The sequence below is a fragment of the Siphateles boraxobius genome, unplaced genomic scaffold, assembly GCF_051911475.1.
Source record: "Siphateles boraxobius isolate OS27281-9 unplaced genomic scaffold, OSU_SipBor_1 125, whole genome shotgun sequence".
NCBI lineage: Eukaryota > Metazoa > Chordata > Actinopteri > Cypriniformes > Leuciscidae > Siphateles > Siphateles boraxobius.
This window is the reverse complement of record NW_027508728.1, coordinates 700,840-728,458: the sequence shown is the minus strand read 5'-3', so window position 1 is coordinate 728,458 and position 27,619 is coordinate 700,840. Positions and strand designations below refer to the sequence as shown.

The 27,619-nt window shown below is 37.1% G+C and overlaps 1 protein-coding gene across 4 annotated transcripts in view; it reads right to left on the bottom strand.

The window, feature by feature from the left end:
- Window positions 1–27,187, bottom strand: part of LOC143733204 (protein NLRC3-like) — a 261,767-nt gene extending 234,580 nt beyond the window's left edge. The window contains exons 1-8 of one of the 4 annotated variants that reach the window (XM_077224870.1): window positions 26,984–27,157; window positions 22,453–22,524; window positions 21,583–21,696; window positions 21,361–21,477; window positions 20,870–20,986; window positions 18,738–20,531; window positions 18,287–18,460; window positions 13,960–15,572 (exon numbers count right to left, since the gene is read on the bottom strand). In XM_077224870.1, the coding sequence (XP_077080985.1) occupies window positions 15,491–15,572; window positions 18,287–18,460; window positions 18,738–20,531; window positions 20,870–20,986; window positions 21,361–21,477; window positions 21,583–21,696; window positions 22,453–22,499 (2,445 nt within the window). In that variant the 5' untranslated portion in view covers window positions 22,500–22,524; window positions 26,984–27,157 and the 3' untranslated portion in view covers window positions 13,960–15,490. Of the gene's footprint in view, window positions 1–13,959; window positions 15,573–18,286; window positions 18,461–18,737; window positions 20,532–20,869; window positions 20,987–21,360; window positions 21,478–21,582; window positions 21,697–22,452; window positions 22,525–26,983 lie in introns of those variants that run through there. The other 3 variants (XM_077224823.1, XM_077224813.1, XM_077224832.1) reach the window with 3 other exon arrangements.
- Between the last annotated feature and the right edge of the window lie 432 nt (window positions 27,188–27,619).

Below are 27,619 nucleotides of genomic sequence, written 5' to 3'. Positions count from 1 at the left end.
GAGGCGGTAGCGGCACGTCAGCTTGAGGTGGAGGAGGTAGAGGCTCGCTCCAGAGAGGAATTGGTACAGTGTCAGGCCAGGGCGGAAGATCATCCACTAGTAGTTATATGATTCACCTTATGTCAAAATGATTTATGACCCTATGATTGACAGGTGGGCGGGGCTAACCTTTGACCTTCCGGAGGGTGTTCCGGAGGTCCTTTGATGTAGGGATTAACCTTTGACCTTCCGGAGGGGTTGTTCCGGAGGTCGCTTAATTTAGGGATTAACCTTTGACCTATCGATCGATCAAGTTGACAGTACATTCCGGAGGATGTTCCGGAGGTCCTTTAATGTAGGGATTAACCTTTGACCTATCGATCGATCAAGTTGACAGTTGTCTTTACCCTATTGACCTTTGTATGATATATGAAGTTGCCAGTTGTCTTTGCCAGTTGTCTTTGCCCCATTGATTTTGACCTATTGACCCCGGGGGAAATAACTTCTTGGTGTGGGAAATCCCCTCCGTGTCGGGGTGAGAAAATAATTTTTCTAATGTCGCATATAGATTAGAATAGATTAGAATTACAAAAGTAAAATCATCTTACCGTTTCACTATGGTGAAGAATTGGATTAAAGTTGACAGTCTCCGCACTGTGTGTGTGCGTCTGTCTGTGAGTGTGTGCGTGTCATCCGATATCCTGGCATTCCTGAGCACGCTATATAAATGGGGATAGTGAGAAAATATCTCCCAGTAACTAAAGTTGAAACACATTCTGTTCTTTTAAAATGGTTATAAAATGTACATTTAGTAATTTACAAATATTTTTCATACTAACTAAAGTAGATTTGAAAAACATTCATTCCTTTAAAATAAATATCTTACTGATCCAAGTATTTAAAAAATAAAATCATCTCACCGTTTCACTATGGTGAAAAAAGCCCCCATGTGCGTTTCTCTCACACCCCTTGCATTTTGACAGTCTTTGAGTTAAATGTGTGTCTGTGTGACACCTGATATCCTGGCATTCCTGAGCACGCTATATATATATGGGTATAGTGAGAAAAAAGAGATTGTTTCTAATAATTTCACATATTTTACACTAGAGTTGAAAAACATTGATCTTTAAAATGGTTATAAAATGTACATTTAGTAATTTACAAATATTTTTTCATACTAACTAAAGTTGAAGTACATTGATCTTTTAAAAGTGTATCAAATATCTTTTCAAAACAAAAATAAAATCATCTTACATTTTAGAGAGTTGAAGAAGTAAATCCCAACACATCATTGTCAATATAATGTATGAATGTATTTACAAAAATATCCTCGAGTGTTTTTCTCCCACACCGGTCATTTTGACACTCTGTGATTCAGAGTGGAGGAGGAATGTGTGTGTGTGTGTGTGTGTGTGTGTGTGTGTGTGTGTGTGTGTGTGTGTGTGTGTGTGTGTGTGTGTGTGTGTGTGTGTGTGTGTGTGTGTGTGTGTGTGTGTGTGTGTGTGTGTGTGTGTGTGTGTGCGTGTGCGTGTGTGTGTGTGTGTGCATGTGCGTGTGTGTGTGTGTGTGCGTGTGCGTGTGTGTGTGTGTGTGTGCGTGTGTGTGTGTGTGTGTCAGGCCAGCAGCAGTATGAGACGTTGAGGATGTTTTGTTAGTATTAATCTTAAAAGTTAATCTTAAAAGTTTAAAAATAAAAGATAATTTAAATTCAATTCAATTAATTATTTAAAGTCTTAATAAAAACGTTTTAATACAGTCGAATCTTCTATTTATCTTTTAGAAGATTACTGTAATGATTTTGTTTAACGGAGACCTAAAGTATAATGTTTATTAATTTAGTCATAGCCATAATGATTTTTGTACTGTAACAGCATATTCTATCCCGTACACCTAAACACGACCATCACAGAAAAAGGCATCTTTACATTGTTTTTTACATACTGTTTTACTCTCACACACACACACACAGTAACCCGGTTCCATAAAATTAACTAATCTCTATTTTTAAATTAAATGATTATAAATAACGTATATAACTCAATGAATAATAACAAGTATGTTACTAAAATGAATTCAAACTATTTAAACATAGTTTTAGCTAAATGAATTTATATATAAATAAATAAAGTATATAAATATAAAAATACCTTACATTTCCACAGTGCTGAAGATGTAGTTCTTTATGCAATGATAAAAACAGTCCAAAGTCATAAACAAAATTGTATTCCTTTTTTATTCCTTCAGTGATAAACTACAGGGTGAAATGAATGCATGACCCCCTCACAGAGACGAGAGGAGTTACAGGACAGATGAGACAGATGTGTTAAAATTAAAAGACTGTTTAAATCAAAGCTTTAACGTTTTTTTAAAGTCGTATCTTCTATTTATCTTCTTAGAAGACTTCTGTATGATATAAATGATTTTACATAAATTTAACCTAAGGTATTATTTTTACTAAAGCGTCTGTTCAAAAAATAAAGCAAAAACTGTACTTTGGTATCTTAGATATTATACAAATTATTTCAAACAGTATTTTTGTCCATGCCGCATGAAATATGTTGTCAAAGTTTGTCACAATGTTTTTTTGTTTTTGTAGTTGTTGTTTTTGTTTTTAAGAAATCCCAGGACTCTACATTGCTCTTATTTAGATTACGTTGTATCATTTAGAAAACCACCGTACATTTTCAGAGACGCGATGTACCTTTTTTGGTCCATCACACAGCATATTTAATTTTACTCATCTTATTTCAAAGCATGATCTTACTTTTTCTACGGTAGCTATGATCTATTGCACGTATAAGGTGTATATCATTTTTTACTTTTCTTGTATCTCCCAAACTATCCTTAATCAGTGTGGAAACATACAGGCTGAACCCCTTTACTGAGAATATACTATCGGGTATCTATATAGCAGGAGGCATGCCCTTTGACCTCCTCCATTTTGGAGGCTTACAGCTTAGTCCTTAAGCGGCTACAGTAATTTATTGCCATGTGTAACCTGAAAAAACAAGAGGTGATAAAAAATGTTAACGATGACCTACGTGGACCTCATGGCTACGGCTGTGAGAGGACTCCATTCCCTACTGAAAGAACATTGTGGACACACAGCTCTGACGTTTTCCAAGAGTATTTTGCCCAGCCTCTTCTTTATATACAGCCAAGACAAATCATTTCTGGACCAAAAACTTTTGCACCCTCACTCCTCTTACCACCTCATCAAAAGACATGTCTAAAAGTGAGTATTGTCTTTATAATTCATTTATGCTACAGTGTTTTATTTAAAAAGATTGTTTACACATAAGGAAAAGACGGTATAATTCATTAGTGTTTTAAACATGCTATTGCTGTTATAGCATGCTTTGTTGCTCTTACACATTGTTATATGTTCTATATCAAATGTTTTTGACGTCATATACGTTTCAGAAATATATATATATATATATATCCCCCAGCCAATCACATTTTACTGTAGTTGCCCGCTGGGGGGTTTCCATAAAGGACATTAAAATAAATGTTTTAAATATTATTTAGATTATTTGAGTCAAACATGGTTATATGTGCATAGGCCTATTTAATTATTTAATCTGTATTTTATTCCTCTTCAGTTACTTACTTTTTAAATTTCGGTAGGCTACTTTTTAATTCTTCTTTTACTTTGTCTTTGATTTTAACTTTTAGCACTTTGCATGATAAAATTGTTTAAAATGTAAGCTGTAAATATGAATGGCACAATGTGATAACCAAAATATATAAAAGTTAAGTCAAAGCTATTTATATAGCCTAGCGTTTTTCACATTCCCATAATTTAGTTATACATTCTGACGCTGGGACACTGTCAAGCGTCTTCTTTCAGATGGTTCAATATTTATGATATTATGCTCCCCTGAATGGAAAAGAACTGTAAACTTCATCATTGTACTGTAATGAACTGCGTTACTGCCTATAGGATGATTGCATGATTTTTTTCCATTTAAAATAACATGGTCTTTCCTTTTCTCTCTCTCTCTAGAGACAGCAAACACTGCAGGACAACCGGACATCCAAGTAACATGTTAGTGTGGTTTATATTTATTTTTAATGAGAAACATTATAGAGTGCAACAGGCGTTTTCTGGAAGTAAAAACACTTCCGGTAACCAGCGACTGTGAAAAAGGGGGCAGGTACTCTATTGGCTGTATAATGAACAGATGAACTGACAGATATCTTATGTAAACAGGCAAAATCTCTTCATCTGACGGTGGCCATGTGTTTTCGCCTATCATAACTGGTTTAACTCATGGCTCCTCCTTTGAGATCAACATAACTTCTGAAGAATCAAGTGTACCGGCACATTGTAAGTGTAATAAAACAGTTTCGCCTATGTATTAAATTAATCTTAATTAAGCAGTCCGAGTTAACTATTTGGGACCAATTGGAAATTTACATTCTGATCTAACAGCGTCATGTACAAATTTGTCATGCTCCTGGATTATTTTACTATACTACATTAGCCTTTTATTTACTGATGATTTTATCAAAGCGACGAATTAACTCAATTCATGGTTGCAATAATAAAATAAATGAACAATTGACAGATGAACTGACAGATATTTTATGTAAACAGGCAAAATCTCTTCATCTGATGGCGGCCATGTGTTTTCGCCTATCATAACTGATTTAACTCATGGCTCCCCCTTTGAGATCAACATAACTTCTGACGAATCAAATGTACCGGCAAATTGTAAGTGTGATGCATGAAAAACTATTAAAACAGTTTCGCCTATGTAATGTATAAAATTTATCTTAATTAAGCAGTCCGAGTTAACTATTTGGGACAAATTTTAAGGAAAGTTACATTCTGATCTAACAGTATCATGTACAAATTTGAAATATTTTGGTACTATTGAATCAAGTTAAGTCATGATGAATTTATCTTATCTGGTGTCATGCTCCTGGATTATTCAGAATTGTAACTATAGCCTTTTATTTTACGGCACTTATTTATTTTACTACAGATTTTATCAAAGCCAAATACTGTCCAAAAGGGGCGACTGGGAAAGAAGAGAAACGGGTCAATACAAGGTTAGATTCAATCTTTATATTCTTTCCCCATTTTGCTTTCATTTTCCTTTTCATGTTTTAATTTTCAATTTTTATATTCTCAGATCATCAAGTGTTTCTGAAAGCAAACACCAGTCAGTTGGTTGAAAATATGAAGAACATTGATCCAATCATTGACGATCTTGACTTGCACAATGGATCAGTTGCAAATGTGCGAGCGAATCCAACACGCCGGATGAAGATGAGGGAACTGCTGGACTGTGTGAATTGTGAAAGCATTGCCAAGAACCTGGTCAATGCTTTGTGCAAGCCCATCATCAAAATGTTTTAACATATCGTAAATTTCAATTGTTTGATAAATTATCTAACGATTATACCTAACTATCAACAGTTATATGTGAAACGAGCTCAGTCGCATTAGAGATGGATTCTTGTTTATATTGAACCGCATGTTTAACAGCTCTAGGGTTCTTAAATTGTTTACCGCGGTTTCATTTTGAACAACACTATCGTAACACTTATCGTATCGCCGGGTGTGATTGTAATGTTTTGTATGGTGTTTTTCTTTACACTTTCCCCCTGGATATCTGGTTCCTACAGTTAGCGGTAATGTTAGTCAACTCTATGTCTTCTCTTTGTTCATATTTGACAGTATTCGCATGAATTGGCGTGATTTAATAAAATGACGGTTTAAACCATCATCTTCGCTTGAGACATTTACATTTTATTTTATGGTTTACAGTATATTTTACAGTATTTTACAGCATATTATACCATCCTAGTTTTAAATAGCGCTTAAATGTATATTTTACCCCTTTTATGCGGCTACAGAATACCGCACAAGGATCTCTGAAATATTTTTTGTGTAAAACATCTATGTAGGTCGTGTATAACATCTAGGTAGATCTATGTTTTTAAAAATACACCGAAACAAAGAATGAAGACATCTTTCTATAAGTGTCCCTCAAAACACAGTGCATCCGTGTACGATGATTTATCAGAAAATTACTTTTTTCTGAATAATCTCGCCAAGTGCGGGTGCTTGATAACTATTGAACAACCCTGAATTCGGTTACTCAATAATGCGCTAAAGGTCTATAACTGAACTTTAACATCTTAATAGTTGGTAAAAGTTCACTTAAAGTCTGCGCAAAATAAAATACATCCTAGCTACTTTCTAAACAGAGTTTATCGCGATCCATTCACCCATCCATATGTTTTGAACTTTTAATGTTTAATCAACATTTTGTTGGAAAACAACTGGTGGATTTACTCAACTTTTTATGTCAACAGGTTCTGCATAGCGGGGTAACGTCGCATTTAATTAACATTGTTTATTTCAGTAAACTTAAGTTTATTACATAAGATTAATTCAATGCCATTTAGTTGAATCAGGTTAACATTCTTAATTTAGTCCAAAACTATTAAGTTCAAATAATCCAATTGTTTCGTTTATTTAGGGATAGTGTTCAACAACCTTTACAAATATATCTAATAATAAGATAACCTTTTACAAAATCTTTACTCGGTAAAGACTCTTATTGGTTTTGTCGCATCCAATGCATCCCCAAAGTAGTTGTTTTTATAATGATTAAAACCGCTTTAATTATTATTATCATGGTCTACACTTTATGGTAAAACACTAACATATCAGAAACTCTTTTAAATATAAACATTAACATGTTTTTATCTTGCTGTTAAAACACATAAATAACGTTTTATTTCAAATGTACACCCCTATACAGCATGATGGGATGGGGAAATCCACAGGCTCACTGAAATATTTAATCTCTGAAATATTCTCATCTAGTATTTATTCATTAAATTATTAATGCGCAAGAATCAAGACTTATAATACCATTTTATTATAAAATTGTGAAACTCCAAAGCTCCGACACGGTCGCAAAGAATGATGAGTTAAGCGGTACAATCTTTTATTTCAACAGTATTTTTCTTTACAAAATGATGATAGACCGACATTAAATATACATAAAGTAGACGATAACTCCATTTACTTAAGTAATTTTTTTTTGGTTTACTTAACTGAAACAGGTTCTTTCAACATGACTTTGAATGAGAAATCAAATATAACGGTGTTCAATGAAAAATATTTTTAAATAAACTGAATAGTATCGTAAAATAATTTTAGGCTGAATTCTCTCGGACGATATTCAGGACATGGTTATTTACGCCGTCCTGATGACGACCCCCACCGTACATACCAGGGGTGCGAGGGCGGACCCCAATCGCATGGGTTAATAAACTCTACACAGAGTTTCGACGTTTTCGACGAAACCCCGTTTCAACGCTACGGACGGATGCTTCAACGACGTCGGATTCGAAATCGTAAAAAACGCGACTGCGGGGGTACTACAACATCTCATTGATCTAAAGTGGATCTAAAGTGATCTCATTGATCAGATGTTCCTGTTTGTCTGAGCATTTGGCATTTGTCAAAAACACAAGCTTCCGAGCGTTAAAGCACTAGGCCTGGACGATTGTGCTGCAAGGATTCGCTCAAGAGATTCCGGGGACTTTCACCATCAAACAGTTTCCTATTTGAAAATCTAAAAACCTCTGAGATGGCGACGCAAAAGCTGACGGAGAACAACTGCCCGTCGAGTTCCGGCGATGCGGGACACAAGTATCATCCGGTGTGTGAGTGCTCCATGGGGAAAGAGTGTCGTTTAAGGGCCACGCTAGACTCTATGTTTAAAGATCATTTTAGAGACCAGATGGTTTACTTGATGGACAGGATCATCGATGCTGCGTGTGTTAAGAAAACCGATTGTGAGCGGGACACCAAACGTGTCACAAATCTCAAAAAAGAAATGGATGTCATAAGAGGGTTGGTGGGGACATGGACCGATGTGACGCCCATGTTTTTTAACACCATAGAGCCGACAGGCGTAATCCTCAGAAAAGTTCTGGATGTGATGTGTGCATCTAGTCACGAATTCGCGGTCGATGAGCTACTCGTTATGTTTACGTTTGTAACAGATCTCTGTGCGTTACTGGCATCAAAAAATGCCAAAACAGATCTTGGCGAAATAATTCAAGGCCTCGTCAACTATACCCTAGACCAAGACATGGTAGCGTGCCGAGACTTTCTATTCTGGTTGGATCACAAATAAATGGAGTTATCGTCTACTTTATGTATATTTAATGTCGGTCTATCATCATTTTGTAAAGAAAAATACTGTTGAAATAAAAGATTGTACCGCTTAACTCATCATTCTTTGCGACCGTGTCGGAGCTTTGGAGTTTCACAATTTTATAATAAAATGGTATTATAAGTCTTGATTCTTGCGCATTAATAATTTAATGAATAAATACTAGATGAGAATATTTCAGAGATTAAATATTTCAGTGAGCCTGTGGATTTCCCCATCCCATCATGCTGTATAGGGGTGTACATTTGAAATAAAACGTTATTTATGTGTTTTAACAGCAAGATAAAAACATGTTAATGTTTATATTTAAAAGAGTTTCTGATATGTTAGTGTTTTACCATAAAGTGTAGACCATGATAATAATAATTAAAGCGGTTTTAATCATTATAAAAACAACTACTTTGGGGATGCATTGGATGCGACAAAACCAATAAGAGTCTTTACCGAGTAAAGATTTTGTAAAAGGTTATCTTATTATTAGATATATTTGTAAAGGTTGTTGAACACTATCCCTAAATAAACGAAACAATTGGATTATTTGAACTTAATAGTTTTGGACTAAATTAAGAATGTTAACCTGATTCAACTAAATGGCATTGAATTAATCTTATGTAATAAACTTAAGTTTACTGAAATAAACAATGTTAATTAAATGCGACGTTACCCCGCTATGCAGAACCTGTTGACATAAAAAGTTGAGTAAATCCACCAGTTGTTTTCCAACAAAATGTTGATTAAACATTAAAAGTTCAAAACATATGGATGGGTGAATGGATCGCGATAAACTCTGTTTAGAAAGTAGCTAGGATGTATTTTATTTTGCGCAGACTTTAAGTGAACTTTTACCAACTATTAAGATGTTAAAGTTCAGTTATAGACCTTTAGCGCATTATTGAGTAACCGAATTCAGGGTTGTTCAATAGTTATCAAGCACCCGCACTTGGCGAGATTATTCAGAAAAAAGTAATTTTCTGATAAATCATCGTACACGGATGCACTGTGTTTTGAGGGACACTTATAGAAAGATGTCTTCATTCTTTGTTTCGGTGTATTTTTAAAAACATAGATCTACCTAGATGTTATACACGACCTACATAGATGTTTTACACAAAAAATATTTCAGAGATCCTTGTGCGGTATTCTGTAGCCGCATAAAAGGGGTAAAATATACATTTAAGCGCTATTTAAAACTAGGATGGTATAATATGCTGTAAAATACTGTAAAATATACTGTAAACCATAAAATAAAATGTAAATGTCTCAAGCGAAGATGATGGTTTAAACCGTCATTTTATTAAATCACGCCAATTCATGCGAATACTGTCAAATATGAACAAAGAGAAGACATAGAGTTGACTAACATTACCGCTAACTGTAGGAACCAGATATCCAGGGGGAAAGTGTAAAGAAAAACACCATACAAAACATTACAATCACACCCGGCGATACGATAAGTGTTACGATAGTGTTGTTCAAAATGAAACCGCGGTAAACAATTTAAGAACCCTAGAGCTGTTAAACATGCGGTTCAATATAAACAAGAATCCATCTCTAATGCGACTGAGCTCGTTTCACATATAACTGTTGATAGTTAGGTATAATCGTTAGATAATTTATCAAACAATTGAAATTTACGATATGTTAAAACATTTTGATGATGGGCTTGCACAAAGCATTGACCAGGTTCTTGGCAATGCTTTCACAATTCACACAGTCCAGCAGTTCCCTCATCTTCATCCGGCGTGTTGGATTCGCTCGCACATTTGCAACTGATCCATTGTGCAAGTCAAGATCGTCAATGATTGGATCAATGTTCTTCATATTTTCAACCAACTGACTGGTGTTTGCTTTCAGAAACACTTGATGATCTGAGAATATAAAAATTGAAAATTAAAACATGAAAAGGAAAATGAAAGCAAAATGGGGAAAGAATATAAAGATTGAATCTAACCTTGTATTGACCCGTTTCTCTTCTTTCCCAGTCGCCCCTTTTGGACAGTATTTGGCTTTGATAAAATCTGTAGTAAAATAAATAAGTGCCGTAAAATAAAAGGCTATAGTTACAATTCTGAATAATCCAGGAGCATGACACCAGATAAGATAAATTCATCATGACTTAACTTGATTCAATAGTACCAAAATATTTCAAATTTGTACATGATACTGTTAGATCAGAATGTAACTTTCCTTAAAATTTGTCCCAAATAGTTAACTCGGACTGCTTAATTAAGATAAATTTTATACATTACATAGGCGAAACTGTTTTAATAGTTTTTCATGCATCACACTTACAATTTGCCGGTACATTTGATTCGTCAGAAGTTATGTTGATCTCAAAGGGGGAGCCATGAGTTAAATCAGTTATCATAGGCGAAAACACATGGCCGCCATCAGATGAAGAGATTTTGCCTGTTTACATAAAATATCTGTCAGTTCATCTGTCAATTGTTCATTTATTTTATTATTGCAACCATGAATTGAGTTAATTCGTCGCTTTGATAAAATCATCAGTAAATAAAAGGCTAATGTAGTATAGTAAAATAATCCAGGAGCATGACAAATTTGTACATGACGCTGTTAGATCAGAATGTAAATTTCCAATTGGTCCCAAATAGTTAACTCGGACTGCTTAATTAAGATTAATTTAATACATAGGCGAAACTGTTTTATTACACTTACAATGTGCCGGTACACTTGATTCTTCAGAAGTTATGTTGATCTCAAAGGAGGAGCCATGAGTTAAACCAGTTATGATAGGCGAAAACACATGGCCACCGTCAGATGAAGAGATTTTGCCTGTTTACATAAAATATCTGTCAGTTCATCTGTTCATTATACAGCCAATAGAGTACCTGCCCCCTTTTTCACAGTCGCTGGTTACCGGAAGTGTTTTTACTTCCAGAAAACGCCTGTTGCACTCTATAATGTTTCTCATTAAAAATAAATATAAACCACACTAACATGTTACTTGGATGTCCGGTTGTCCTGCAGTGTTTGCTGTCTCTAGAGAGAGAGAGAAAAGGAAAGACCATGTTATTTTAAATGGAAAAAAATCATGCAATCATCCTATAGGCAGTAACGCAGTTCATTACAGTACAATGATGAAGTTTACAGTTCTTTTCCATTCAGGGGAGCATAATATCATAAATATTGAACCATCTGAAAGAAGACGCTTGACAGTGTCCCAGCGTCAGAATGTATAACTAAATTATGGGAATGTGAAAAACGCTAGGCTATATAAATAGCTTTGACTTAACTTTTATATATTTTGGTTATCACATTGTGCCATTCATATTTACAGCTTACATTTTAAACAATTTTATCATGCAAAGTGCTAAAAGTTAAAATCAAAGACAAAGTAAAAGAAGAATTAAAAAGTAGCCTACCGAAATTTAAAAAGTAAGTAACTGAAGAGGAATAAAATACAGATTAAATAATTAAATAGGCCTATGCACATATAACCATGTTTGACTCAAATAATCTAAATAATATTTAAAACATTTATTTTAATGTCCTTTATGGAAACCCCCCAGCGGGCAACTACAGTAAAATGTGATTGGCTGGGGGATATATATATATATATATATTTCTGAAACGTATATGACGTCAAAAACATTTGATATAGAACATATAACAATGTGTAAGAGCAACAAAGCATGCTATAACAGCAATAGCATGTTTAAAACACTAATGAATTATACCGTCTTTTCCTTATGTGTAAACAATCTTTTTAAATAAAACACTGTAGCATAAATGAATTATAAAGACAATACTCACTTTTAGACATGTCTTTTGATGAGGTGGTAAGAGGAGTGAGGGTGCAAAAGTTTTTGGTCCAGAAATGATTTGTCTTGGCTGTATATAAAGAAGAGGCTGGGCAAAATACTCTTGGAAAACGTCAGAGCTGTGTGTCCACAATGTTCTTTCAGTAGGGAATGGAGTCCTCTCACAGCCGTAGCCATGAGGTCCACGTAGGTCATCGTTAACATTTTTTATCACCTCTTGTTTTTTCAGGTTACACATGGCAATAAATTACTGTAGCCGCTTAAGGACTAAGCTGTAAGCCTCCAAAATGGAGGAGGTCAAAGGGCATGCCTCCTGCTATATAGATACCCGATAGTATATTCTCAGTAAAGGGGTTCAGCCTGTATGTTTCCACACTGATTAAGGATAGTTTGGGAGATACAAGAAAAGTAAAAAATGATATACACCTTATACGTGCAATAGATCATAGCTACCGTAGAAAAAGTAAGATCATGCTTTGAAATAAGATGAGTAAAATTAAATATGCTGTGTGATGGACCAAAAAAGGTACATCGCGTCTCTGAAAATGTACGGTGGTTTTCTAAATGATACAACGTAATCTAAATAAGAGCAATGTAGAGTCCTGGGATTTCTTAAAAACAAAAACAACAACTACAAAAACAAAAAAACATTGTGACAAACTTTGACAACATATTTCATGCGGCATGGACAAAAATACTGTTTGAAATAATTTGTATAATATCTAAGATACCAAAGTACAGTTTTTGCTTTATTTTTTGAACAGACGCTTTAGTAAAAATAATACCTTAGGTTAAATTTATGTAAAATCATTTATATCATACAGAAGTCTTCTAAGAAGATAAATAGAAGATACGACTTTAAAAAAACGTTAAAGCTTTGATTTAAACAGTCTTTTAATTTTAACACATCTGTCTCATCTGTCCTGTAACTCCTCTCGTCTCTGTGAGGGGGTCATGCATTCATTTCACCCTGTAGTTTATCACTGAAGGAATAAAAAAGGAATACAATTTTGTTTATGACTTTGGACTGTTTTTATCATTGCATAAAGAACTACATCTTCAGCACTGTGGAAATGTAAGGTATTTTTATATTATATATATATATATATATATATATATATATATATATATATATATATATATATATATATATATATTATATATATATATAAATTCATTTAGCTAAAACTATGTTTAAATAGTTTGAATTCATTTTAGTAACATACTTGTTATTATTCATTGAGTTATATACGTTATTTATAATCATTTAATTTAAAAATAGAGATTAGTTAATTTTATGGAACCGGGTTACTGTGTGTGTGTGTGTGAGAGTAAAACAGTATGTAAAAAACAATGTAAAGATGCCTTTTTCTGTGATGGTCGTGTTTAGGTGTACGGGATAGAATATGCTGTTACAGTACAAAAATCATTATGGCTATGACTAAATTAATAAACATTATACTTTAGGTCTCCGTTAAACAAAATCATTACAGTAATCTTCTAAAAGATAAATAGAAGATTCGACTGTATTAAAACGTTTTTATTAAGACTTTAAATAATTAATTGAATTGAATTTAAATTATCTTTTATTTTTAAACTTTTAAGATTAACTTTTAAGATTAATACTAACAAAACATCCTCAACGTCTCATACTGCTGCTGGCCTGACACACACACACACACACGCACACACACACACACACACGCACACGCACACACACACACACACGCACATGCACACACACACACACACGCACACGCACACGCACACACACACACACACACACACACACACACACACACACACACACACACACACACACACACACACACACACACACACACACACACATTCCTCCTCCACTCTGAATCACAGAGTGTCAAAATGACCGGTGTGGGAGAAAAACACTCGAGGATATTTTTGTAAATACATTCATACATTATATTGACAATGATGTGTTGGGATTTACTTCTTCAACTCTCTAAAATGTAAGATGATTTTATTTTTGTTTTGAAAAGATATTTGATACACTTTTAAAAGATCAATGTACTTCAACTTTAGTTAGTATGAAAAAATATTTGTAAATTACTAAATGTACATTTTATAACCATTTTAAAGATCAATGTTTTTCAACTCTAGTGTAAAATATGTGAAATTATTAGAAACAATCTCTTTTTTCTCACTATACCCATATATATATAGCGTGCTCAGGAATGCCAGGATATCAGGTGTCACACAGACACACATTTAACTCAAAGACTGTCAAAATGCAAGGGGTGTGAGAGAAACGCACATGGGGGCTTTTTTCACCATAGTGAAACGGTGAGATGATTTTATTTTTTAAATACTTGGATCAGTAAGATATTTATTTTAAAGGAATGAATGTTTTTCAAATCTACTTTAGTTAGTATGAAAAATATTTGTAAATTACTAAATGTACATTTTATAACCATTTTAAAAGAACAGAATGTGTTTCAACTTTAGTTACTGGGAGATATTTTCTCACTATCCCCATTTATATAGCGTGCTCAGGAATGCCAGGATATCGGATGACACGCACACACTCACAGACAGACGCACACACACAGTGCGGAGACTGTCAACTTTAATCCAATTCTTCACCATAGTGAAACGGTAAGATGATTTTACTTTTGTAATTCTAATCTATTCTAATCTATATGCGACATTAGAAAAATTATTTTCTCACCCCGACACGGAGGGGATTTCCCACACCAAGAAGTTATTTCCCCCGGGGTCAATAGGTCAAAATCAATGGGGCAAAGACAACTGGCAAAGACAACTGGCAACTTCATATATCATACAAAGGTCAATAGGGTAAAGACAACTGTCAACTTGATCGATCGATAGGTCAAAGGTTAATCCCTACATTAAAGGACCTCCGGAACATCCTCCGGAATGTACTGTCAACTTGATCGATCGATAGGTCAAAGGTTAATCCCTAAATTAAGCGACCTCCGGAACAACCCCTCCGGAAGGTCAAAGGTTAATCCCTACATCAAAGGACCTCCGGAACACCCTCCGGAAGGTCAAAGGTTAGCCCCGCCCACCTGTCAATCATAGGGTCATAAATCATTTTGACATAAGGTGAATCATATAACTACTTCCACTACTGCTTGAATATTGCGATTAGGAGTGGATGTTCTCTCAGGAAGTTGATAAGGCATATATGAAGTGGAGCTGTCCTCAAACTGACTAGAATGCCTTGGATTGAGGTGTTGAGGCTGAGGCGCTGATCTCAGAGAGAGAGAATTGAAGAGACTTTGCATATCACACCTGAGCTGGTTATTTTCCTCTTTCATTTCCTGCAAAGCTGACATGACTGCTTCGGAGCTGAGGTTCTGAGGCGCAGGTCCAACTTGATCTGGAGTGATGACTGGAGCAGGAGGTTGAAAAGCTGCTCCCTTGTTGGAGTGGCCATGGAGTGTGAGAGAAGAAAGTCGACGTGGCGGGATATTCACCAGGAAGTCATCGAGGTAGCGAGGCCGGCGGATATCACGGCGCGGACGAGTGTGATCCATTGTAGAGCTGAGGAAACTGAAGATCCGGCTCGAAGGACCATATAAAGGAGGTGTCACTGCACATACATAAATGATTAAACCGCCTGGATGGCTGAAAACCACCAAAAAGAATAAACTATAACATTTGGCCGAGAAGGGGTTAAATCGCGCCACATCCGAAAAACATGCAGAGAGCGCATGCCGGTGTTGCGTGATCAAAGTTAAAGCCTACGATGCGCACATCCAAAATAAAACACGGTGAAATCGCTCTAAACACCATCAAAGAAGTGAAACTATCATGTAGTCTAAATTTGGTTTGGTTATTTAGCTCCAATAATGCATACATCGATAGGCAAAGTAAAATGTAAGCAATAGTACACATACTACATTAATCTAAGCAAGGAACAGACAACAATATTTACATAAACTCACATTCTCATGGACGCATGAAGCAGAACTGAAGAATAGAGATATTTCCCTCTAGATACAGGATCGGAGATGGAGCGAGTGTCTCCGATAAAAGTTACGTGCATAATGACAATAGTTAGGGATTACGCTAGTGGAGACTATCTGATTGGTGGAGAAACAAAGGGGGATTGCTGATTGGTCTAACTGTTGCTGGGCACGTGAAAAGTGGAAAGTGACAATACAGTAAACTAGATAACTTATTATAACACAAACACAAGATAAAGTCATAACCTTATTAACGTAAACAAATATATTGATCCGTTCCTAAAGGATAATTCAGGTATTTAGCACTTTGAGTCTATTTTCTAGTTTGTTTTGGATGAACTAAGTTAGAGTGGTGGGTAGAATGTTGACGATGGTCCTGTCTCGACTTTTTGAATCTTTTAGAATCGCCTCTGACCGCTTCAGAGTGGCTATCTACGAGCATACACAAACATGTCCTTAAAACAACCCTTAACGTTCGTTTTCAAAACTGTGCAAGAAGGACTATTGCAGTTTATAACACAGCAGGTAGACGGCATCTTGAACACTGCGTTCTTCCCTCCATGCAATCAAGTCTGGCGCATTCTGTTTGTGCCGCGGATTCCCAAAATGCTTTGCGTTCACCACTGGTAATACGTCACGATGACGTCACATTAGCAATCTCTATAGAATAGCAGCGCAATAATTCTGACTAAAATATACATTAAAATGTAAAATATGCTAAAATATTTGTTGTTGTTGGTGAACATAAATGTACTATATGTAGAATTTCAAACATACAAGTGTATTTTTATGATAGCAGTTTTGTTTTTATTTCTTTTCATTATTAGTTTAGTGAATTCAACTTCTCTAAAAAGCATTATTTTGTTTTTAGATTGTAATGTTACAATGTTAGAATGTAATGTGATTTGACCCCTTTTTTGCACATAAATAGATAGACTGCACGGTTACATTCACTATGTTTGTTTTCATAGCCTTCAATATGAACATTGTTTGTTGGAGAATATTGGTCAGGATGTGAAATAAAAAATAAATTAAATACAGATTTTTTTTTTTTTAATTCAAATAGAAAAATAATGTAAATACTGAGATTATACCATACATTGCACAGGTAGTTTAATCACTGCTCTATAGATATAACCCTTTCCCCAGAATATTTTATTCTAGCTTCATGCATTCTTTTTTATCAACACTTGAATGTGGGCAAATTTCATAAAAAAGCAACGCTTTGAGCATAAACTTGAGAAAATCAAGCTTTTGTCAAAGACTAGAGTCAGATGGGATTCAGAACGATGATTAAAACACAGATGGAGTCGATCGAGTCCATCAACTCCTCAAAGCTTCACGAGGTTTTGTAATTGTCACACGGCATTCCTGAGCACTCTCCCTTGTGTTTTTGTTCTTTTGTGGATTGTTTGCAAGTGTTTTTGACCCTTTGCTTGGCATGACTACGATTCTGGATTTTTCCAATAAAGCTGTGCTTGGATCTCACCTACTCTCAGAGCTTTCGTGACAGTCTATCTAGTCGGTCTATTAGAGAGAGAGAGAGAGAGAGAGAGAGAGAGAGAGAGAGAGAGAGAGAGAGAGAGAGAGAGAGAGAGAGAGAGAGAGAGAGAGAGAGAGAGAGAGATGTGTACCTGTGTCTGTTCAGCTTCTCTCTATTAACAACGAAGCTGTAAGTTTAATTACAGTATAGCGATGTAACCCCTTCGTTGCTGAGAAATATAATTTAGCGATTCAGTTGCAAAGCTATTTTATTACTTAAAGTTGCGGGAGCGTTGATAAGTTTCTGTGCTCCTGAATGTTTCTGTGTGAGCAGCGCGATCTCCTCTCTCTCTCTCTCTCTGTGTGTGTGTGTGTGTGTGTGTGTGTGTGTGTGTGTGTCTGGACCTGGACGCTGAATAAAAGCCGTGTAATAAGTGTCACGACTGTATGTCATCCCTTAAATGGTCGTTTTGTTTGAGCTTTTTCGTTCTGATAATATAATATTTAAACTCAAATCAATATTTAGTGTCTAATGATGTACTTATGTGGCACGTAGATATATAACAAGCAGGATAATATATATTCAAGCGGTTCTCATCACAGAATAAACCTGACAGGGTGATCAGGACTGAAACAGAAGGGTCTTTTATCGCCCTGAATGCACAGCTGGCCACGGCTTTATCCATTACATATAAATATTAGTAATACAAAAATCTTAAAACTTTGGAAACAATCTAATGAAGATTAAACAACAAAATTATTTATCTGTAAATTTATTTACTTGATTTTGTTTATTTTGTTCATTATTGACCATATAAAGAAACTGGAGGATGTTGACACATTTATACAATCTTACCCCAGTATCTCCAGTTTACAGTGAGGATCCTTCAGTCCATCAGAGAGCAGCTTCACTCCTCGGTTTCCTAGTTTATTCCATGTCAGATTCAGTTCTCTCAGGTGTGAGGGGTTTGATCTCAGAGCTGAAGCCAGAGCAGCACAACCTTCATCTGTAACACCACAATTCCACAACCTGTAGAGATTAAAGATACATGGTGAACTGATACCAGCTGCAAACATAGAATAAAAACTGTAAACTACAAATGTGATTTATAGAGGCAGTAAAACATTCCTTCATCATGTCTCACACACTGACCTCTACAATCATCTAGCTCTCTCTCTCTCACACACGCACGCACTCACGCACGCACGCACGCACCTCTTCAGCTGCTTTGGTCAGAAAGCTCCTGCTGAAACCATAAATGTGATCATGTTTTATCAGTGTAATGATTGTTGTCAGTGTGACTTACTGAACTGATCTGGATTCTTTAATCACAGGCAGCATCTTCTGAAGAGCTTCATCTGCTGTGTTTTGTGATCCAATAAACTTTCTTAGATCAAAAACATCCATCTTCTGCTCTGATGTGAGCAACACATAAACCAGAGCTGACCACTGTGAAGAGGAGAGTTTGGTTCCTTCCATTTCTCCAGATGTCAGATAATGTTGGATCTCCTGCATCAGTGAATCGTCACCCAGTTCGTTCAGAGAGTGGAACAGATTGATGGATCTCTCTGGAGAGCGAGTCTTCCTGATCTTCTGTTTGATGTACTGAACTGTTTCCTCTTTGTTGTAGGAGCAGCTTCCAGTCTGTGTCAGTAGTTCTCGTAAGAGAGTCTGATTGGACTCCAATGAGAGACCCAGAAGGAAACGCAGGAAAAGGTCCAGATGTCCATTCTTACTCTGTAAAGCCTCGTCCACAGCTCTCTGATGCAGACCTGATAATGAATGATATTTCTTCTGGTTTAAAACCTTAGACAACAGACTTGGTTTGGTTTGTTCAAATACATATATGTTCTTGTTTGTAAAATAAATGTGTGCAAATAGAGCTGCTAGATGTTCCTGGATGCTCAGATGAACAAAGCAGAAGACTTTCCCCTGATACAAGCCCAACTCCTCTCTGAAGATCTGAGTGCACAATCCTGAGTACAATGATGCTACTGTCACATCAATGCCACACTCGCTCAGGTCTTCCTCATAGAAGATCAGGTTGCCTTTCACAAGCTGCTGGAAAGCCAGATTCCCCAGTTTGAGAATCATGTCTTCATCTTTCACTCTCTTCTCATAGTCCTTCTCATGTCTGATGTTGGTCTGAATGAGCAGGAAGTGTGTGTACATCTGAGTGAGAGTCTTGGGAATCTCTCCTCTCTCTGCTTCACTCAACATCTTCTCTAGAACAGTGGCTGAGATCCAGCAGAACACTGGGATGTGGCACATGATGTGGAGGCTCCTTGAGGACTTCAGGTGTGAGATGATTGTATTGGCCAGACTCTGATCACTGATCCTCTTCCTGAAGTATTCCTCCTTCTGTGGGTCACTGAAGCCTCGTACCTCTGTCACTCGATGGACACACTCAGAGGGGACGAGATCCGCTGCTGCTGGTCTGGAGGTGATCCAGATGAGAGCAGAGGGAAGCAGATTCCCCACAATGAGGTTCATCAGCAGCTCGTCCACTGAGGCTGATTCAGATATATTAAACAGTTTCACTTTTCTCTTAAAGTTCAGAGACAGACGACACTCATCCAGACCATCAAAGATGAACAACACTTTATATCCATTACTGGATATTTCCTTTCCTTTCACTTCAGGGAAAAAGCGATGAAGAAGATCTGAAAGACTGAGTGTTTTGTCCTTCATCAAGTTGAGCTCTCTGAAAGCGAGTGGAAATATGAGCTGGACGTCCTGATTCTCTTTCCCTTCAGCCCAGTCCACAATGAACTTCTGCACAGAGACTGTTTTTCCGATGCCAGCGACTCCCTTTGTCAGCACAGTTCTGATGGGTTTGTCTTGTCCAGGTAAAGGTCTAAAGATGTAATTGCATTTGATCGGTGTGTCCTCTGTTTCTGCTCTCCTGGATTGTGTCTCAATCTGTCTCACCTCATGTTCATTATTGATCTCTCCACTTCCACTCTCTGTGATGTAGAGCTCTGTGTAGATCTCATTCAGGAGTGTTGGGTTTCCCTGCTTTGCTGTTCCTTCATACAGACACTGAAACTTCTTCAGCAGATTTGATTTGAATCTGCTTTGGACCAGTTGAGAGTCATGACTGAAAGATTAAAATAATAATTACAACATGATTAAAGATGTGAAAGTGATAGTAAAATAAATAAACACTATTCTATTAAAAGTAATTTATTCATTTGGCTAGTGTTACTACAGTGAGTTGGTATAAGTGGTCCAAAGCATGGATGTTAAGAAATACTAAAGGTTTGAGGGATGAAATGAAATGGCATTTATAACTGTCTAAAAAAAGAGGAAGAAACGACAAATCCAAATTCCCTCCAACTGGTGCAGGATCAAAAGACTTTTTAAATAAAGGAAATGTTTAAACAGGTTTTTTTTTTTCATGATTATTATCTGTCTGTCTAAACCTAAATATTGTACCTCAGATCAGTTGATGTGTGTTTTCCCTTTAATGTCACTAATGTGTCCATAGACCGATCACTCTTCATGGACACACAGCTGGACTCCGGTGAGATTGATCTCTTCACATGGAATTGACTTTAATAGAAGAGAGACAATATAATAGAGATATTAGAATATGGACAGTAATCTATACAGTTGATTTTACATGTAGCCAAAATTGACACATCTATGTAACCATGTGACTTCATAAATTAAAATGGCTCCTCCACTTAGCATTGTAAGTTTGGCATTGAGAAAGGACACATGTGACCGGAACGTTTGCCACTTTTATCAGTAAAAGCGTTTGATTTTATCTCGCTTTTTTACGTCTTTTGTCTTTGCTGGAGTGTGCGGACTCTCTTGAAGAGATAAACGTCACAGAGAATCTGGTCTTCCCATGAGAAGCTTCAGAAATGTTAACATTACACAAGGGTATTTATCTGTCTGTCCGTCTAGACAAAAGGTTGTACCTCAGATCAGCTGATGTGTGTTTTCCCTTAAATACTGGTGGTTTTCCCATAGACCGATCACTCTTCATGGACACACAGCTGGACTCCAGTGAGTTTGATCTCTGACTGTGTAATTGACTTTAAAAGAAATAGTGACAAGAAGAATTCATGTATTTAACTTGACATTTTTACATTGCACAATGATAATGTTATCCATCCATCGATCCATCCATCATGTTGTACCTCAGATCAGTTGGTGTGTGTTCTCCCTTAAATGCTGGTGGTTTTCCCATAGACTGGTCACTCTTCATGGACACACAGCTGGACTCTGATGGGTTTATTTTCTCATGGTATCGACTTTAATAGAATAAAGAAAATAATTAATATAACTGATATTACATGTGTCACAATTTTAAAGGCCCAAAAGATGAAGATGAGTCAACTCATTCCAAAATGAATTTAATAAGAAAATAAACTCAGATAATCCAAGTCCACGAGACAGTGTGTCTCAGAACAAGCGCAAACAATAACCGATCGAGAACTGAGAACTCAGAGGAACTTAAATCCACACAGATAATGAGCTAAAAGACTAACAGGTGTAATGATCAAATGAATATCCATGATAAATAATAATAGCAGGAGAACATGAACTATATAACAGGAAGCAATGCAGAACAAACTAAAACTATCAGTCTAAAAATTAGACTAAGACGAGATAACTGAATAAGTGTGACGACATGTAGATAAAACTCAGATAGAGAATCTTATCTTGAAGATTAATGACATTCCACAAGGATAATATCGCTCACATCTTTCCATTCTCTGCATCAGAATATGATGACTAAGAACACATTAACAACCATTGCAAATTCCCAGAAAACATTGTTATCTGTAACAATTGTAACATTATATGTTAAACATTGTTACATATAATGCATTTTCTTTAACATTATAATAATAATACACTTTATTTTAAGACACCTTTCAAAACACTCATGGAACATCGTACAGTTTAGCAACAAAACAACAGCTGTTTAACATGACAATTTAAAACTGATCAGAGAAAGCTAATTTATATAGATGCATTAAGATCATGTGAAGACTCTGATGTACCTGCATTCTGGAGAGAGATCTCCATTCAGTGTTTGTGTGTCCTCCATGATTCATTCAGTCTTCATGTCTAATCTAATGAGCAAAACACACTGATTCAGACACACTGACATACGAAAGCAGTTCATATCTTTTGTAATTTTCTTGAATGTGTTTATGGGGACACAATAATCTGGTTTATGAGATGGCTGACCTGTCAAAGCACTTTATAGGAACCTGTATTTGGTCAATCTGCCCAGTATTGTTAAAATCATTGAGTTTTGGTTGAATTTAGGTTACTGTACATCTCAGTATGACATTTTATAAACATTTAAAAACAACACCAAAATTTTTTAAATAATGTAACCAGATTTTAATAAACAGTTTATGTATAAGTTCACAAAAATAATTATACCAAACTCCAACTTTGTATCTTGATTTTGTAAATTAACAATAACACTAAAGTCTCATATTTGCAATCTTTTTTTCCTTACTAATTTTGCCATTTAAAGGGGAACTATGCAGTTTTTTTTAGCTTAACTTAACAGCTTCAGAGTTATTGGAATGGTTATATGACTTTTATCCGATTGAATGGTGGCCGTCTCGCAAATGTCTCGTAAACATCCGACCTGCGTTTTCAGAATGGAGAAAAAAACGAAGAAAACGCGGTCGGAAGAGTCTAGGAAAAGGAAAGGAGAATCTGACAGCGTAAGGAACCGGACAAGAGTCCCACTCGCTCAGGCTTTCACTGTTAAAGTTGATTCCTGCGATTATCATGAGAACAGTTGTCAATATCTCACATAATTATCAGGACATAAATAAACCTACACGTTGTAAATAGCGTAAATGAGCACAATTTGCAAACTATTATGATAGATTGCAATAATCATGTCTAACGACATCATTGTTACGAAATTGTTACGAAATAATGCAACGTACATGTAACTTTACTGATGTCATCTGGCATTTTGTAATGTTTACATTACACTAAAAAAAACACAAATGAAATTATATAGTAGGCCTAGGCTATTGGCCATTTACTTGTAATTTAGCTGCAATCATGTAAAAACGTTATAAGCCATCAAACGCGGTAGGCTACTTTATTATTATGAAGTGCAGAGGCCGTGAGTGTAGAGACGCTCTGCGTGAGTGGTATTTAGTGGTGTTTGACAAAAACGGAAATCCTTCTGTTACGATGCAGCAAGGAAGAAGCGGAGAGAGAATCCAAATGCAAGCACTTTAATAAAACAAACAGGTAATCCAATGGACTCAGGACAGGAACACGGAACAGCTACCAGCAACATCAAAACAATGACCGACAAACAACAACTGAAGCACAGGGGTTTAAATACACATGCAAACAAGCTAAACGAAATAACAAGGGGGCGGGGCTAATTAGAAACACCTGGAGAGACTAATAAACAAGAAAAACTACAAAGGATTACAAAACATGGCACAGAACAGGAACAAACAAAAGTCCACACAAGACAAGAAAAAAATTAGACAGCAATCGTGACATAGCCCCCCACTTAAGGAGCGGATTCCAGACGCTCAAAAAAAAAAAAACAGCAACAACAACAACAACCAAACAAAAAAAAACACGAGTTCAGGAGGGTGGTGAAGCAGAGGTGGTCTTGGGGGAGGGATGGAGGTACAGGTCCATGGAGAGGAAGTGAACCTGGAGACTGTGGCAGGATGGGCGGCCAGGGCGAAGCAGACGACCCTTCGGGCGGCCAGGGCGGTGAAGACCCTTCGGGCGGCCAGGGCGGTGAAAACCCTTCGGGCGGCCAGGGCGGTGAAGACCCTTCGGGCGGCCAGGGCGGTGAAGACCCTTCGGGCGGCCAGGGCGGTGACACCGGCTCAGGTACAGCAGACACAAGAACTGTAACAGTCACAAGAACAGAAACAAACACAGAAACAAACACTGACTCTGGCTCTGGAACAGGCATCGGCTCTGCCTCAAGCTCTGGAACAGGCATCGGCTCTGCCTCAGGCTCTGGAACAGGCATCGGCTCTGCCTCCGGCTCTGGAACAGGCATCGGCTCTGCCTCCGGCTCTGGAACAGGCATCGGCTCTGCCTCCGGCTCTGGAACAGGCATCGGCTCTGCCTCCGGCTCTGGAACAGGCATCGGCTCTGCCTCCGGCTCTGGAACAGGCATCGGCTCTGCCTCCGGCTCTGGAACAGGCATCGGCTCTGCCTCCGGCTCTGGAACAGGCACCGGCTCTGCCTCCGGCTCTGGAACAGGCACCGGCTCTGCCTCCGGCTCTGGAACAGGCACCGGCTCTGCCTCCGGCTCTGGAACAGGCACCGGCTCTGCCTCCGGCTCTGGAACAGGCACCGGCTCTGCCTCCGGCTCTGGAACAGGCACCGGCTCTGCCTCCGGCTCTGGAACAGGCCACGGCTCTGCCTCCGGCTCTGGAACAGGCCACGGCTCTGCCTCCGGCTCTGGAACAGGCCACGGCTCTGCCTCCGGCTCTGGAACAGGCCACGGCTCTGCCTCCGGCTCTGGAACAGGCCACGGCTCTGCCTCCGGCTCTGGAACAGGCACTGGCTCTGCCTCCGGCTCTGGAACGGCAGACACTGGCTCCGGCTCTGGGACAGGAGACACGGGCATGTCCAGGATCCGAGCCAGACGCTCCAGATAGTCCATAAGTGCCTTGGCGGTCACACAAATAGGCATTTCCTGATCTGTCTCAGACTGGGCAGATGGGACGTGCACAGTTTCTGACTGGGCAAACGGAGCGTGAACAGTCTCTCGCTGGGCAGACGTGACGTGAACAGTCTCTCGCTGGGCAGACGTGACGTGAACAGTCTCTGACTGGGCAGACGTGACGTGAACAGTCTCTGACTGGGCAGACGTGACATGAACAGTCTCTGACTGGGCAGACGTGACATGAACAGTCTCTGGATCGGCAGACGTGACGTAAACAGTCTCTGGATCGACAGACGTGACGTGAACAGTCTCTGGATCGGCAGACGTGACATGAACATCAGACTGAAGAGATAATGTGGGCTTGTGGGGCTCCTCCTCTGCTAAACCCACAGAAAGAGGTGAACCGGCCAGCAAAAGAGCCTGGACAATATATTCTTCAAGACTCCAGCTAGGGTGATGGAGTGGCATAAGGGAGCAGAGCGGCTCGGATAGCCCTCCCCGGAAAAATATCATCAGGCACACCTCATCAAAAGGTGATAAAGGTGCCAGTTCACTGAAGTCTGTGATATACTCCCCAATGGGCCTGTCTCCCTGACGGAGAGGCATGATCTGTGCTGCTGGATTCATCGTTGGTCGGTCGTTCTATTACGATGCAGCAAGGAAGAAGCGGAGAGAGAATCCAAATGCAAGCACTTTAATAAAACAAACAGGTAATCCAATGGACTCAGGACAGAAACACGGAACAGCTACCAGGCAACATCAAAACAACGACCAACAAACAACAACTGAAGCACAGGGGTTTAAATACACGGGCAAACAAGCTAAACAAGATAACAAGGGGGCGGGGCTAATTAGAAACACCTGGAGAGACTAATAAACAAGAAAAACTACAAAGGATTACAAAACATGGCACAGAACAGGAACAAACAAAAGTCCACACAAGACAAGGAAAACAAAAGTCAGGAATCGTGACACCTGCATAGTGTGCCTTTAATTATTTTATTTGTAAATCTTATTACTTAAATGAAGATGAATACTCCAAAAATGTGTAACAAACCAGTCGGATGAGGCAATGTTAAACAATGTAATAACATTTCTGCAACACTGTGAAAATAGAGTTATGTTTAAAAAAAATATATTAGCATAAAAAAAAACTCACAACCTTGTGTAAAAATTTAAGAATTTCTCTAGTTTCATTTGATGTATAACCAGTCCCACAATAATTTCACAGGATTATAGCAGAATTTAATCTCTCTGATCATTGCCGCCCAAATTTAATTAATTTGTCACAGCTTTACCCAAATAATTTGGGCACATATTTATGGATTTTGATTAGCTAATACTGCTTTTTAACTGTATAACATTAACAATGTTTTCCTCTGTTTGAAGAACAGAAATATCATGGCTGAGCAGACTGTGAAAGTGACTAAACATGCACAAATATTTGTTCATTTCTCTCAACTTGTTTACTTTCTTAAAATTGAATGTTTCCTATTTGTTTGCATTTTATTTAAAAGTTCAATAAAACCTATTAAAATTATTAACAATATAAATTCAAACAAAATTTAAACTGATTTACTTTTTCTATTACAACCACCCCACCTACTGTTACTCTGTACAATTTGTACTTTACGTTAAAATAAACAAAATTATATGGTTTTGATTAAATTAATTTGATTCCAGCTGCGGTTTCTAGAACGTTGTGGCTTTTAAATGAAGCAATGTTCCCCAATCTCTACCAAAATTTGGCTTATATGTCCAAAAGACAATTAAGATATAATAAGATCAATCAATACATATTACTTTAAATGCTTCATATTTGAGGTTAATTTAAGTAGGCCTAGTTATGGTTATTTAAGGTAATGAGGAAGTCACTTTCAGAAACTCATCTGAAGACTTACCTTCGATTGAAATGTTAGTCTTCTAGACTCATATTCTCAAAATGTTCATGATTTCCCATCAATTCATGTAAATTCCTTCATAAGCAACGGAAAAAGGAATTCTATTAGACAAATTCTTGCTCAGTTTTGCTGATGTAAAGGACGTTACGCTCAGGTGTAAAATGGCGCATGTAAAACACAATCTGCTTTCACTTTCATCTTGTCATCAAGGTTGCCAAATCCTTGAGATTTGGAGAGAAAAATATCTCTCATATCATACAGCTCATACACTGTAGATCCTGGTCAGCATTTAAAGTAATCAATCAACGTTTACTAACTTTAATATAAATGTTAAATGTAACATTTAACTTTTTATAACTTTTTTAAACAAAATTGTCACTGTGGGTTAGTAAATCCTCTATGAAAAATAAGTATACTATAAGTTAATTTTATTAAGTATTAAGTATTTTAATTTCATTAAGTTTGAGTACATTTTAAGTATACTTTATGTAGTATGTATACTAATATCAATATACTAGAAGTATACTTGTAAGTGTACTGTTTCAATGACGTGGGACTAAATTGGCCCACTTTTAGTGTAAAAAATGTAACTTTTAAGTATGCATTAAGTGTAAGTAGTAAACCTTGAGTACACAA